Genomic DNA, 15,960 nt, shown 5'->3' with positions numbered 1-15,960 from the left:
CCTAGCTGCATCACTGATTTGCTGCTGTGTGACCTTGGGAAAGTCACTTCACCCCTCTGAGTCAAAAATTTACCCTTTGAGGGCCTCCCTGGTGGCGCAAGTAGTTGAGAGTCCGCCTGCCGATGCAGGGGATACGGGTTCGTGCCCCGGTCTGGGAGGATCCCATATGCCGCGGAGCGGCTGGGCCCGTGAGCCATGGCCGCTGAGCCTGCGCGTCCGGAGCCTGTGCTCCGCGACGGGGGAGGCCACAGCAGTGAGAGGCCCGCATACCACCAAAAAAAAAAAAAAAAAAAAAATTTACCCTTTGTAAAACTGGGGATCAAAACGCAAGGAAGGAGCGTTCCGCAGTGCCTGGTGCGCTAGAATCATTCCAATTGACCGTGATCATCTTGCGCCCCCTAGAGCCCGTTCTCTCCACCGCGGCTGCAGGGATTTTTAGAAAACGGAGATGGGCTCCTGCCTCTGCGAGATGTTGCAGGACCAGCCCCGGCTACCACCTGATCTCAACTCTTGCTCTTCTCCCTGCCCACTCTGCCCTGACCAACTTCCTTGCTGTTCCCTGGACTTACCAACTTTATTCCCACCTCTGGGCTTTTGCATCGGCAGTTCCCTCTGCCTGGAAAGCTCTCCCCCAAGATGGCTTTATAATTCACTCCTTTGCTTTATTCAGGTCTCGGCTCAAATGCCACCTCCTCAAAGAGGCCCTGCCCTGACGCCTATGGACACTGGCTCTTGCTATCTCCCTCTCTCTTTATCCTGCTTTATTTTTACTTGTTGCATTAATCACTATCTGACATTTTATTTTTATTGACTTATTGTCTTTCCCCCAGATTGTGAACTTCATGGGGGCAGGGGCTTTTGTCTTTTGCTCACTGCAGTATTCTAGCACTTGGCACATGGGCCACAGATGAGGTGCTCAATAAACGTTTGTCAAATGAATAATTATCCTGATGCTCAATTAACTCACAGAGGAGGCGGGGCCTCTGGTCCCTGCCCTCCAGCCCAATCTAATTAGGAAAAGCGAGCCCCAAAGAGTGTGGATGGCTGGAGGACAGGACCCAGGGGCTGGGGTTTGGGAGAGTCCTAATGTCCCGGGCTGGGCAGGGTGGGAGGAGAGAATCAGGGATGCTTCCAGGAGGCCCCTGGAGGTTGTGAGCTGGAAGATGGGAAAGGAAGGCACTCCTGACAGGGAACCAGCCCAGCACAGCTTGGAGGTGGGACTGAGGACACCAAGTCTCCCCAGGGGTCAGGCAGGAAGTTTCTGAGCCTCACACCTGTCTGGACCGGCAGGGAGGCAACCCTGCAACCCAGAGCCCCCCGGGGGGCCAAACTTTAATACGAACAACCAAGTCGGACACCATTTATTGAGCGCTTTATCAAATATTCACAACAGTGCTTCAGTGGGAGGCTTTGATTCCATTCTCAGAGGAGGCAATGGAAGACCAGAGAGGTTAAGTCACTGACCCAGGTTCACCCAGCTCTGCCTCCAGAAATCTGAGGGCTGGGGAGCTCACCCAGCGGCTCCCCACCCATCACACAGAGATTCAGGTGGTGGTGGGCGGGGAGGGGGGGGTAAGGGCTAAATACACTGTCTTGAGGAGCCCCAGGCAGACCTGGGTGTGAGCCCCCAGTTGGGGCTCCAGCAAGGTGACCTCAGGCCAGTTATGAGGCTCAGGCTACAGCCAATGAGATCGTGGTGCAGATGAAATGAGATGATCCAGCGCCTGCCCTGTACACAGCGCTCACACAGAAGCATCACGATTGCTGTACCTGACGTGCCCATCAAGTTACATGGTTTTGCTTATCCCACTACACGCAAACATGAAACATCAGGCACACAGTAGGCGCTCAAGAAGGGTTAGGACTATCTGAGCATGCCCAGAGCCCCACAGAGGTACAGGCAAGCAGCCCCCTAATTCCCACTCGCTCAGGAATGGAAAGTTGTTTAGTTCTCTCCTCTCTGAGGCCCAGGGGTCCCCCAGACACCCAGGAGTCCTCCGCAGCCCCAGGAGCGCAGAGCCCCAGGTTCTGCAGGACCACAGGTAAGGGGTTCCGACCCCTTCCCAACCTCACGCCGAAGCCCGGGCTAAGGTAACTCGGGTTCCTTCACAGGGTCATTTACAGGCGGCCCCGCACTCCCACGTCGTCGGATCCCAGGGGAGAACTGGAGTCTCTAGAAGCCGGGGATGGGCTCCGAAGTCGGGGGTCCGGACGGCTGTGGCTCCCGCGGAGACCCGGCGGCCCCTCCTCGTCCAGCCCCCGGCGGCCCTTGCCGATGGCCAGGCGGGGCCGGCCGCGGTTCAGGCCGTCCAGGAGGGCGCAGGCCTGGCACAGCGCGCGGCTGGCCAGCGCCCCGCAGCGGGAGCAGGCGCCGGGGGGCGGGGGCCGCGCGGCCGGGGCCAGCGCCAGGCGCTCGGCCGAGTGCACGAGGTCCAGCACCGCCGACGGCCGCGCCGCCTCCAGAAGCTTGAGCAGGTCGCGCGCGTGGCCGCGGAAGGCCTCGGGCGCGTACACGCACTCCTCGGAGAAGTAGTCCAGGCGGCGGAAGTGCGCGTACAGCACCACCTCCTTCTGCGAGGCCAGCTGCAGCGGGCGGCAGCGCGGCAGGGAGCCCCCCTCGCCCGGAGAGCCCAGGCCCCCGCCCCGCGCCAGCCGGCCCGCGTCGCCCCGCAGGAAGTTCATGAGCACCGTCTCCGCCATGTCGTCGGCGTTGTGTCCTGGGGGAGAGACGCGAGCCGGTGAGGAGGGGGCGCGGGGGCCGGCGGGTCCGCGGGAGAAGACCCCGCGGTACCGTGGGGCGGCCAGGGGGAGGCTGCGGGTGGACCCCGCGAGAAAGGAGAGGGGAACACTCCAGGCTCCCGTGGAGCAACTTGGGGTGCCCTCGTTTGCCCCCCTCTTATTGCAAACCAGGCTCTGTGCTCGGTGCCCTTTCAGGTAGTGAGTAAAACTGCTTTACGCTGCACATATAATTTCAGTCTTAGTGAAAAGCGTACTTCAGACTGCACAGACATCAAAATGGCATTTGATGGAGATGCTCACGTGGGCTGTTGACACAAGTGCCTCTGGGAATGCAGATTGTGGTATTTAGACGGACCAGGGAGAAAGTAAGTGCATATTTACACAGCAGTCACCATAAATTGGAAGCTAAATCTCTACTTATTCTGCAACTTGTCATCTTATACTTGAGCCTATAGTAGAACACCGGTCTTACAAGTCGGCCATACTTCCCCTCCTCAGGGCCTTTGCATAAGCTGTTTCCTCTGCTCAGAACCTCTCCCACCCCCTTTTTGTCCTTCACCTAGTTACCCACTCGGCTTCAGGTCTCCGCTCACTCAGGAAACGCCTCCTTAACCCCCACGTTTCTCCCTTCACTAGGTCCTCCTGTGTCACTTTCCTTAGTGGCACAGGAAATAATTATAATCAGGTTATAATTACGTATGTGAGAAACGGACAGGAGCAGAGACTGTCTTGTGCATCATCATGACGGCAAACATTTATATGTTGACTGTTTCTCAGTGTCTTGTCTAAGTGCTTCATACATAATTCCCATAATTCATCTAATTCCCAGTAACTCTAGGACCTAGATAGTATTAATATCCCCATTATATAAAAGAGGAAACCAAGGTTAGGTAGTTTGTTCTAGGCTATATAGCTTGCATCTGGCACACAATAAATGGTCAACAATTATTTGTTTGGTACAAATAATTGGTATTTGGTAATTACCAATTTGGTACAAATTATTTGTTTGGTACAGAGAAAGTGTTATCAGAGAGGAGAAGCGAATAGGGAGAAGGACACAGTTGCGTTCAGACTACAGATGCTTCTGATGGGAGATGCCCCTTCATACCCCTCCTTTTGTGACAAGGGACACAGTGTCATAAAAAAAAGTACAGAGAACCACAGCCCTAGCCCCTAGAGAGTACCCTGTCACCCCTCTATTTGCCAGCGTGTGTGTACAAAGCTGATGGCAGTGACTCAAAAGCTTACCATGCCCATCCTAAGGACACGCACATACTATGAACCTTCAGTGTGCATGCACATCCCCTCCTCCCTGTTTAAAGTGCCCAATTAGGATATACGCAGTCTTCTTTACGACCTCTGCGTCATGCGCCTCAGTGGCCTTACAGTGTCCGCCCCTCGCCCGCGCATGCACCCGTTCCTCCTACCACGCCCCTCTGTGCCGCGCCTGCGCTCACCCGTCACGACGTGCGTGGCTCCCACGCGGCGCGCCCCTTCCTCTAGCGCCCGGCGTCGCAGCACCCCACAGAAGGTGCAACAGGAGCGGCTGCGGCCGGAGCCGGCCGTGCTGCGGGCCACGGCGTCCATCGTCCAGCCCCCGAAGAGCTCTGCGTAGGCCACGACGGTGAGCGGGAGCTCCCAGCGTGCTGCTTGCCGCCGCACGGCCGCCAGCGCCGCGTCCCGGTAGCCGCCGATGCCCTCGTCCACGGCCACGAGGTGCAGCGAGATGCCCAGGCGCGGGGCCAGCTCGCGCAGCACGTGCGCCAGCACAGTGGAGTCCTTGCCGCCCGAGGCGCCCACGGCCACCACTGCGCCGGGCGGCAGCAGGCGGCCCGCGACCACCGTGTGCAGCACCTCGGCCTCGAAGGTGGCGCAGAAGCAGGTGGCGCACAGCGCCTGGCCCGAGCGCGGACGGCGGAGGGCGGCTCGCGCTTTGTGGCAGGAGGCGCACTGCGGGGCGGGCATCGCGAGTTCCTGGCGAGGCGGGAGGGGTCGGCTTCTCCTGGATGGGTGGAGAGAGGAGGCGGGTTACACGTGGATTCCGGATTGCAGGAGTCCTTGCCTACAGAGAGGCTGCTTGCGTAGTGTCTCTGCCAGGATTAGTGAAGGCCGAGTACGCCTTTTCCAGAGTAAGGGAGGGTTATACGTAGACAGTTGACCCTTGAACAACACGGGGGCCAGGGACGCGGCCAAAATCCGCATAACTTTACAGTCGGCCTTCCTGGTTCCGCATCCGCGGATTCAACCAAACTGCGGATGGTGTAGTACTGTATGTATTTATTGAAAAAAAAAATCAGAGTATTAGGGGACCAGCGCAGTTCAACCTCACGTTGTTCAAGGGTCAACTGTATTCTAGTTTAAGGAAGCTAGTGCCTCCAGGAAGGCTTCTTGGATTACACCCATTACACACCAAGAAGAGAAGGAGCTGGTTGGGAGAGGTGGAGGGGAAGGGGAGAGACAGGCAAGTTACACCCAGAATTAGGTCGCATTCTGTTTGGAGGGACGGAGGTGCCTATTAAGGACCGGTTGCACAGTCTCCAGGGAGGCCAGTCCTTTTACAACCCTGATCAGAGGACAGGGTGGTTATCACTGACCTGGGCTTCCAGGGCTGTTCAGAGAGCTTGGGAGGGGTCAGTGATCTAAGAACAGAGGGAGTCAAGGGAACTGCAGCCCTGTTAGGGGAAGGGGGATGAACAGAAAAGACCAACTGGATTTCACTTTGGTGGGGGTGGGATACTGTCTCCAGGCATGGGTCCCGATGGTACCCTCTGAAGGGCAGGGCAGTCATCTCCTCCAGGGAGACACAGAGGCAGCATTGGGTCGTACCTCCAAGGAGATCAACTGTGGCGGCTTCTGTTTGGGGGGCGGGGGGGGGGTGCTCCAGGATTGCTGTTGTCTCAGAATCTCCCGAAAGCTTCTGTGGCCTTACCAAGACCTGGATCAGCCCAGCTTTGACTCATTTCTGTTCCCCCCCACCTCATCCCTCCCCACCCAACCACAAATTCCAACCCTCTCTCCTTGGACCCACCTGCTTGGGGAACCCATAAAAACCCACCAGACTGAGCCCCTCCTCCCCAAGCCACCATCATCTCCAGGCTGAACTAGTGTAGTAGCCCCTGAGCAGGTCACCCTGTTTCCAGGATTTACCACAATGTGTGGAATCATTTTATGTGACTTGTATGCTTACTGCCTGTAACACCAATTAAGGACCAGTGCAAGCCAGACGTCTGACAGGCATCTCAAAACCTAGACTCCTGATTCCCCTTCCCAAACCTGCTTCTCTCGCAGTAAAGGGCAGCTCCATCCCTCCAGCTACTCAGGGCAGGAGCCTTGTGGTCCAGGACCCAGCCTGCTCTTTCTTCTCACTCTCCCTGTGGGTGACTCCCAACTGCAATGTCAAGTCCCAGCCTTTCCTCCAAGTGCGCCACTGAAGATGCACCTGGGGCATCCTCCTCAGACCTCAAACCCCATATGCCCAACCGGAATGGAGCAAATCCTGTTTGTAGCTTCAAAACGGATCCAGAAGCCCAACACTCCTTAGCATCTCCACAACTGCGACCCTAGTCTGAGCTGAGCCATGTCTCTGACTGCAGGAGGCTCCCCCTTGGTCTCCCTGCCCCACCCTCCCCTCCTCTACACACACAGTTCTCCACAAAACAGCCAGTGGGATCCTGCCCAGTGTCTTCTCTGCATTCTCCCATGTATCTCATCTCACTTTCGTAAAAGCTTATGGCTGATGAGGCTCCCTTTGTCTCTGACCTCACATTCCACTCTCCTTCAGCCACTCTGGCCTCTCCTCTCCAACACCCCAGGAAACACCTACCCAGGAAAGTGTTAGCACTGCTCTTCCCTCTGCCCAAGTACTCTTCCTTGCCACTGGGCCCAGTAAGCAGCCCTCAGGACCCATTGGCCATGACCATTCGGCACATCCGTCACAGCTGAGCAACGCCCCCTTGAAATCTTTCCACCACCCCCCATCCCACCCCCGGCTTTGACGTGATTCTCCCTCGCTCTCCTGGTCTGCTTCCTGCTCAGCCTCCAGTCTCTTTTGGAGAGCCCTCTTTATGGTTCTCAGGTCCTGCCCAGCTCATTTTCCTTGTGGATGACTCTGAATAATGACGTCCATCGGGCTGGTCCTCCAAATGCCCCACTGAGGATCCCCGTTGGTCCTCTGGGATCCTAGGCGCCCAAACTGACCAGTCACCCTGCTCCCCACAGGGAGAAACCTGTTCTTGCCCAGCTGTTCCCTGTCTCCTGAGAGGACTGCCACTTCCTTCCAGCTCCTCCCCAGGACAAGACATAAAGTCACCCTGGACTCATCTCTCTTCTCCCCCTAAATCTATGGTCACTCGGTCCTAGGGGTCTACCTCCTGAGTGAGGAAGACCCTGGCAGGCGATGAGTCTGTGCAGATTGTCAGAGGCTCATAAGTCATGATAGAGTTTTGTTTTTTTGTTTTTGTGTTTTTTTTTTGTTTGTTTGTTTTTTGCAGTACGCGGGCCTCTCACTGTTGTGGCCTCTCCCATTGTGGAGCACAGGCTCCGGATGCGCAGGCTCAGCGGCCATGGCTCACGGGCCTAGCTGCTCTGCGGCATGTGGGATGTTCCCGGACCGGGGCACGAACCCATATCCCCTTCATCAGCAGGCGGATTCTCAACCACTGCGCCACCAGGGAAGCCCCATGATAGAGTTTTAATTTTATTCAGAGAGAGATGGGAGCCATGGGAGGGTTTTGCGCGAAGAAGGGATACGATCTGACTTAGGTTTTAAAAGTTTCCCTTTGGCTGCCGTGTGGGGAACAGGCCGTGGCAGACAGGATCAGCGGCAGTGAGGCCAGGGAAGAAGCTATGGCAATAGTCATAGATGATGGTGGCCTGGACTGGGGTGCTGGCAGTGGAAATGACAAGAAAAGGTGGGATTTTGTATCTATTTTGAAGGTAGGGTCCACGGGACTTTGCACAGGACTTGGATTGGGGTGGAGGGTGCGGTCATGAGGAAAGAGGAAAGAAGCATGACTTGGAGGTTTGGGCCTGAGCACCTGGGAGGATGATGGGACCACTTAGAGGGGACGCTGACCAGAATTCCATTTGGACATGTCAGATTTGAAGTGTCTGTTAAGCATCTTCCCCTCGAAGACTTTATAGACCCCAGGCTGGGTCAGGCGCCTCCTCTGGGCTCGCAGAGCCCCATGTATGCCCCCATCCCAACCGGATCGTGACGGTATCCTTCATGGTGATAGGCCTGTCTCCCCCGTTGTACTGTGAGCTCACTAAAGGCAGGGACAGGGTCTGCTTCGGCCACCACTGACTTCCCCTGCCTCGCACGGGATTTGGCACAGGGTTGGTGCTCAGGAAAGATCTGTAGGCTGAGGGAATAATAAATGCGCCCGGAAGACGAGACCCAGACCCCCAGGGATGCCTCCGAATCGCAGCCTTGTCGGAAGGACGGCAGAGTAGGGACCTCCCGGACGTACCCAGTTGGAGGCGGGGGCAGGGAAATGGTCGAATTGCAACCTGGGGGAGGGGATGGGCGAGCAAGAGGCCGGACCGCAGTGCCCAAAGTGGGGATCCCGGTCAGAAGGCCTCTGGGATACAAGCGTTGGGAAATCAAAGGCGAGTGTCATCACCCCTAGAGAGACCCTCGACCCTCAACCCTCACACGGCACCGCAACAAAGAGCGCGCGCTCACGAGCCGACCAGCTGGTGAGGAAATACCTGAGTAGAACGCGGTGCTGGACGGTCCAAACTGCCGAACACGCGAAACTCCGGCGCGGAAGTGGCTCCAGAGACTACGACTACCACAAGGCCTTGGGGGCTGTCTTGCCTACGACTCCCAGAACCCCATGCAACAGCTCCACCCGAAGCACCTGTGGTTACTGGGCCCTCGGCCTTCACCTCCCAGCAGTCCCTGCGGCCCGTTGTTTCGCTCTGCCTACCACTCCCAAAATGCACTGCCTTGTTTCCTTCTGCGCCTGCGCACGGGCCAGGGAGGTGGGGCGTGTACTGTTTGCTGTGGTAGTAATCTGTTACCATGCAGGAGGCTTAAAAGGCGAAATGGCTGTATTCGGATTATCTGCTTTTGTGGGATTATTATAGGCTTTTAGAAGGATTATAGAGCATATTATTTTCACCCTTTGAGGTGGGGCTGCGGGTGGGAATTGAAGGTGGGAGTGCGGGGTTTGGTCGTGGGTGTAAAAGGAGACAGCGCATGCGCAGCGCAGAGAGCCTGAGGGTGGGGGTTCGGAATGGATCTAGGCATGGCCTGCAGGGGTGGTAATGGTGCGTGTGGACGTGTAGGGTGGGGAGAGGGAGCAGTGTGTGTGTAAGCTGAGGTCTCTGCGCGTGCGTCAGCCCTAGAGCCTCTGACTTCTGAGACTGAGGATTCCAAAGACTCAGATCCCTGAAACTCACTAGTCCCTAGGCTAAGTGTCATAGAGAGTCGGAGTTCCTGTGACCCAGAGACCCAGACCCCTGAGACTTCAAGCAGCCGAGAGAATCAGGACTCCAGAGACAACTCTCCCCAACCAAAGCCCAGAGACCTGGAGACTTCACCCCCCAGGCCCTCGAAACTGAAATCTGGGGGCCAAAGAAGACCAAAGATTCAGATCTCTTAGACGCAGAAGACCAGAGATCCTGGGCCTCAGAAACTGAGACCCAGGGTCCCCAAACCAGATCCCCCCAAAACTAGTGCTCAAAGGTCCTCACGATGAAGGGACCAGAGCCTCAGGGATCCCAAGACAGAGGTGCACAGCCCCAGGGTGTGCGGGTCTGTGGTGAGTGATGTCACGAGTGACTTGACAGGCACTGTGGAGGCCATGTTTTCCTCATGACAGGGGAGCCATGATGCCTTAGTTTAAGATGAGATGGCCTCCATGAAGTCACCATCAAGGGCCAGTTCTTGTCATCACTAGCTCGTCGGTTCATTTGTTGAATGGACATTTCCTGAGGTCTCCTTGTGCCAGGCTGGCCCTGTGCTAGGTTCTGGTGACACAAGCAAAGTCACAGTCCTCTGAGCCCTCTGCCTGGTGGGGGTGAGAGAGACATAGTTAATACAGGTGACAAAGCTTGACGTGGGTGTTAGGAACTCTGGAAGCTGAGCCTCAATCACTGCTAGCCAGGGCATCGGGGGAAAATTCAAGCAGAAGTTATTAGACAGTGTGCTTAGCACTTTCCATGCACTGTTTGCTCATCTGTAGAATGGGGATGATAATAGCAATACCTGCCTTAAAGGGCTTATGTGAAGTCAAATTGAATTAACACCTACAAAGAGTGGTTTGTGCTCTAGAAAGTTTATTCCAGTTGCCAAATTAGAAAGAACTGGTAAAATGAATCTCCAGAGGTGGTGAATTTAAAGCATTTTGGGGCACTTCCCTTGGAGGTCCAGAGGCTAAGACTCTGTGCTTCCACTGCAGGAGGCACAGGTTCGATCCCTAGTCGGGGAACTGAGATCCCACATGCTGCACGGCACAGCCAAAAAAAGAAAAGAAAAGAAAAGAAAAGAAAAGCACTTTCACTCAAGATAAAGTGGAAGCAAAATAAATGCCCAACCTCATTTGAAAGTTTTATTAAATATAGCACATTTCCTCTTTTTTAAAAAAACAGTGAGGGGACTTCCCTGGTGGCGCAGTGGTTAAGACTTTGCGCTCCCAATGCAGGGGGCCGGGGTTCGATCCCTGGTCAGAGAACTAGATCCCACATGCGTACCTCAAATAAGAGTTCGCATGCCACAACTAAGGAGCCTGCCTGCCACATCTAAGACCTGGTGCAACTAAATGAATAAATATTTTTTTAAAGTGAGAATTGAATTTAGAAGACTAGGTAATTGCCCAGAAAAATAAAATAGAACAACATAAAATCATACTTCCAATAGGACATATAATAGAGAAAACGAATGCCCAGAAAAAAAAGAAGGAAGTCTACCAAGGTGGTAATCAAATGTCGTTGGCTCTGGGAAGCTGGACCTGGTGTTGATGATGTTATAGACCATACCGTGACTCCATTTAACCTCATGTGTGGGATGGTGCTTTGCATAGAGTAGGTGTTCAATCAACATTCAAGAATGAGGGAAAGTCAGCTGGCCCCTCCAAAACCTAGATCTAAACATTCTATTTAATAAGTACAAATCTTACCTAGTAAGGTCTTATGAGAAAACGTATTTTAACATTTTTCCTGAAATATAATAGTCAGTTAATGAGGATTATGAATACTTCTCACTGTTATTATAATTACTTGCTGAAACTGACGGTCTCTCCCCGATGAGTTCCTATCACTTCATTTCTCAATCTCTCTACATAAGGCCCAATACTCTCCTGTAATCCTTCTCTCTCTGGTCCCCATTAGTGTCCTCAACCTTAGGCCCCATGGTCTTTCCTGTAGACTCACTGTCCTCTATTCCTTTAAGCAATTAGGACAGGCAGACATGCAGAAGCATCCCTGAGGATGAACTAGGAAGCAGATAGAAAAATATGAGAACCCCAGCCCACTGATAAGAGGGTCTTCTTGTCCCCCAATCCTTTTCTGTTAAGAAGACCTTATCTTTTCACCACTCCAGGTTATATGGCTGCCTTCCTGGCCTGAGTCTTGGATCCCATGCTTGAGGGATCAGACCCCTCCTGGAGCTGGGTGATTTTTGAGCTCAGGACCTGGCTCTATTTCAGCACCATGGGCAGCGCCATCCTGTTGCTTGGAGCTCACCAGCCTGACAAAGATTCCACAGGTTATCTTCACTGAAGGCTTCAAGTTACCATTTAAAAGTCATCCTTTAAATACAGTATGTGGGGGAATTCCCTGGCTGTCCAGTAGTTAGGACTCGGCGCTTTCACTGCCATGGCCCGTGTTCCATCCCTGGTCAGGGAACTAAGATCCCGCAAGCCGTGCATTGCAGCAAATAAATAAATACATACGTACATACATACATACTTACATACAGTACGTGAGAAAATTGGTGGTGAGTAAGCCTCCAATTTCACTTTTCCCCTATTCGCTATAATTCGTGTGGGCTACTATCTTGGTTATGTATTTCTGCACAGCAAACCACCCCAAAACTCAATGGCCCAAACAATCATTTAATTCCATCTCATGGTGCTATGAATTGGCCAGAGACCAGGTGGCAGTTTCACTTCTAGTTTTTCCTTGGGGTCTTTCAGGCAGTCATGTTGAAATGATTGCTGGGGCTGGGGATGAAGGTCTAACCCCTCAGGGTTTCTCTGTGTAGCATCTCTTTCCATCAGAGTCCCCTGGATTGCTTACACAGATACCCAGGGATCCATGAGGCAGGAACAGAAGCTGCCAGGCCTTCTTAATATCTGAGTCATACAAATCTCAGGACGTCTTGTCCTCCACATTTTATTGGGAAAAGCAGTCATGGGCCTAATCCAGATTCGAGAGGAAGACATAATAAATTCCATTATGTAATAAAAGGATAGCCATGTTTACATAAGGCAGGGGTAGGATCGTTTGGAGTGGTCTTTGGAGACTAGTACCTACAGCTACTCATCCGTCTGTCACCTGCACCCTCTATCTGTTGGGGGGATTACCCCTTTCTGTCAGGGGTGTTCAGAAAATGAAATGGGACCATATCTGTAAAAGGGTAGCACAAAGCTTTCACCTTCCCTGAGCTTGGGCCGGTGTCAACAGCCTATGTTGTTGAATGTCCATAGGACATTCCTGAGGGTTGCCAGAAGGTCAAGGAGGAGAAACAGAGGTCTTCCTTTCCCCGGAGCGCTTCCTCCCAGGTAGACCTGGACCCTTTCCAGCACATCTGACATATTGACCCTCCTGAATACAGACCTAGGGTCCCTGTTCTTTGTGATCAGCTCCCCCTCCTCTGCCCCAGAGCTGCAGACATCTTGAGTCAGCACTCGACTCTGAATCAGCACCACGGACAGCGACATCGCCCTTTCCCAGGGGTCCCCAGGATCCCTAGGAGCAAGTCTTGGGCAGAGGCCCGACCCCTGCTGGGACAGAGGTGGGGGTGGTCACAAACAGAGCACAGAACTTGGCAGCTGGTGGAGGATCCCCAGCACAGTGGGAGAGTAAGTGGGATTGAGAACATAGTACCTGAGAGTGCAGGACCATCTGCAGAATTCACACTCACCCTGTGAGTGCCTGAAAGTCCCTACTATGTCTACCTGGCCTATTCCTCTCTGGGAACTCACCTTCTAGTCCAGAAGAACAAGAGCCCCACCCATCACCTGCCTTTGTTTCCCCCATCACAGGCGTTTACCCTATGGCACTGAAATTTTCAGGTAACCTGTCCCCCAATCAGATGCTGCTTTCCTCAAGAGCAAGAGCTGAATCTTTACTAGAAACCTAAAGGCACAGTGTGGATGGTTGATGAATGACTGAAATTTCTTCCCTCGCCTCGTTGTAAGAGTTGACAATTCTTCCTTCTCATAATAACGTACACTTCTTATCACCCAGCCAATGAACCCTGGGCAAAGATTGATGAAGTGTCTCCCTGTGCAGTCAATGGTGCATGAGACAGCGCTCCTGTGTGATTTGGACAATTCACTTGCCCACTCTGGACCTTAGTGTATTCTTCTGAGAATTGAATAAGTGGGGCTAAAAGTCCTCCTAGCTCTGATGTCCTGTGGTCATAAGTTCCTCTTTCGCACACTGTTAGATTCTCTGTGGCTTCCCTGTGTCTCTCCTCCAATTATTCTGCTTTTCTTTGCAAATTGAGGACCATGGGAAATAGTTTGGGCATAGCCCAGCCCCTCTGAGCACAGAGATGCTGTAACTGCCCCTGCTAGGAGACAGTGAGTTGGCCAGGATGCGGGGTGGGGGGGCACAGGAGGGGAATAGGGCTGCAGGATGAGATACCAGCTGAAAATGCAGGAGTTGGTGATGGCGTGCGTGTGCCATGCATGCTTAGACCCTGCACCTTCCCTTCTCAATTATCCCAGCACCGACGCTACCCCGTGTTATGGGTAATGGTTCCAAGAAGGGGATGATATAGGACGGGCAGATTCATGAAGCTGAATGGAAGAAAACAGATGGCAGTTTTCTCTCTTTATACCAAGTCTTAAGAAAAACAAGTGTAAAGCCATAGTACTAAAGGCAGCATGCTCAGATGTTAAAACTACAGAGAAAAGCAAGGAACCAAATAGCACTAAAGTGAGGCTAGAGGCTTACTGAAGGAGTGGGGTGTGGGAATGGGGAGGAGAAACAAGAGGGAGTTCCTGGGGGACTGGCAGCGTTCTATTTCTTGGAGGGTGTTCGTTTTGTGATGAATCACTAAGTTGTCTTAAATCTCTCCCCATTAATATTTCAAAAAAACCCAGCGTGGCTCTGAGGAGTCACCACTTGCCATGCCTTCCCACCACTTCCTCTCAGCCACACAGTTAAAAATAATCTTCTGTCAGTTCAGTGCATGTCTCTCCTCTCATGAAATCCTCACCACCCCCGAGGGTGGGCACCTGCCAGGCTGGTGTTCCTCGCTCCAGGTCTCCTGCACACCTGTACTTCTGGGGGCAGAACCTGCATGGGCAAAGCCCCAGAGGCTGACAGACCCCACCACACTCCAGAGTAATAAACAGAAGTGTGGTCATGAGACAGACCAGAAGTGAAGAAATAATCCTGGCGCCTGGACAGCCACAACACATGGGCTAGTTTCCATCCCTTTCGAAATCCGTACAGAGAACCGTGCTCTGTTTCTCAGGCATCCTGAAAGCCCACCTCCCCTCCAAGTCTTCCATGTGTGTTAATACCCAGAATCCTCAACTCCACTGCCCGAGATTCCCTTCTACCCAGTCCTCCTGACACTCAACTTCCAGCCCTGTGGGGACAGCGACACCCTACCCCGCTGTGCATCCCCCATCACAGCTCCAGGTGCTAGGACATCTATTGTCTCCCCACTGGACAGTGACTCAAGGGACAGCGTCTAGGTCTGGTGTGTGACCTCATGAGCAGAGAGGGGATGCCCATCACCTGGACACTGAGGGAGGTCACCCTCCACCTCCCATGTCCCTACGTCCCACCCTGGCTGGACCGACCTCCACAAACTACACCCTGCGACTCGAGGGGTCTGGCCAGAAGGGACCCACTTTCACTTTGCAGAAAATGGCCCCTGAGGGGAAGGGCATTGACAGGGAGGCAGGAAATGGAGCTCAGGCCCAGCATGGGGTGTGAATTTGGGCAAGTCCCTCACCTTCCCTGGTCCAGTGTCCCCAGGAGTGGACGTGGGGTGGTGCGTGGTTGATCTCTAAGGGCTCTCCTGGTGTCAACAGTCTTTGGCTGTGAAGTTCCTCCTCTGAGGAGGCTCACTGTTCTGACCTCACCCACATCTTCCTGCTGGGGCCTCCTCTAAATCTTGCAATGTTTAGTTTCTGAAAGACGAACCCTGAGAAACAAACTTTCCCTGGGGAACCCTGGCACGGTCAACCCCGGACATGCTTCTGCCGCTGCTGGTGGCCCTGCTCTGGTAGAGGGAGGGGGCGAGGGCCAGAGGGAGTCCAGGAAGGATAACATGCTGCAGGTGCAGGGGCTGGTGACGGTGCAGGAGGGCCTGTGTGTCCATGTGCCCTCTCCTTCTACTGTCCCAGGAGATGCTAGACTGACTCTGCCCCAGTTCATGGCTACTGGTTCCAAGATACAGACTGGGAGGCTTCAGTGGCCACAGACAATCCAGATCATAAACTACAGGAGGAAACTCAGGGCTGAATCCTCCTCCTTGGGGACCCCCAGACCAACTGCTCCCTGGACATCAGAGATGACAGGAGAGGGACAATGGAAAATACTTTTTTTAGGATAGAGAGAGGAAGAATGAAATGGAATTCACGTCTAACCTGGTCTCCTTGTATGTGATGGATAACGGGTAGGATCCAGGAGAGGTCACAGGGGAAGGCCTTAGAGGTCCCTGGGTAGGGCTGGGATGAGACACTCCTCCTGAGATGGGGGTTGGGGTAAAGCAGGTGGGGGCTCAGAGGGAGTAGCTGGACCCAAGCCTGAGGCTTCTCTCAGGGCTGCACCTCTAACTTTTTTTTTTTTTTTTTTGTGGTACGCGGGCCTCTCACTGTTGTGGCCTCTCCCGTTGTGGAGCACAGGCTCCGGACGCGCAGGCTCAGTGGCCATGGCTCACGGGCCCAGCCGCTCCGCGGCATATGGGATCCTCCCGGACCGGGGCACGAACCCGTGTCCCCTGCATCGGCAGGCGGACTCTCAACCACTGCGCCACCAGGGAAGCCCACAATTGTTTATTTAAGTACCTTTGAGCATGCAAAA

The 15,960-nt window shown here is 53.9% G+C and overlaps 1 protein-coding gene across 1 annotated transcript; it reads right to left on the bottom strand.

Moving 5' to 3' along the window:
* Window positions 1-1,344: 1,344 nt before the first annotated feature.
* CTU1 (cytosolic thiouridylase subunit 1) lies at window positions 1,345-8,562 on the bottom strand. The gene is given in 4 exon segments (XM_060084150.1): window positions 1,345-2,242; window positions 2,245-2,717; window positions 4,197-4,741; window positions 8,452-8,562. Coding segments are annotated over 3 exon segments (1,050 nt in total). The 5' UTR covers window positions 4,705-4,741; window positions 8,452-8,562; the 3' UTR covers window positions 1,345-2,173.
* Between the last annotated feature and the right edge of the window lie 7,398 nt (window positions 8,563-15,960).

The sequence above is a fragment of the Mesoplodon densirostris genome, chromosome 19 (assembly GCF_025265405.1).
Source record: "Mesoplodon densirostris isolate mMesDen1 chromosome 19, mMesDen1 primary haplotype, whole genome shotgun sequence".
Classification (NCBI taxonomy): Eukaryota; Metazoa; Chordata; class Mammalia; order Artiodactyla; family Ziphiidae; genus Mesoplodon; species Mesoplodon densirostris.
The sequence above is the reverse complement of the archived record's forward strand: the minus strand, read 5'-3'. Positions and strand labels throughout refer to the sequence as shown.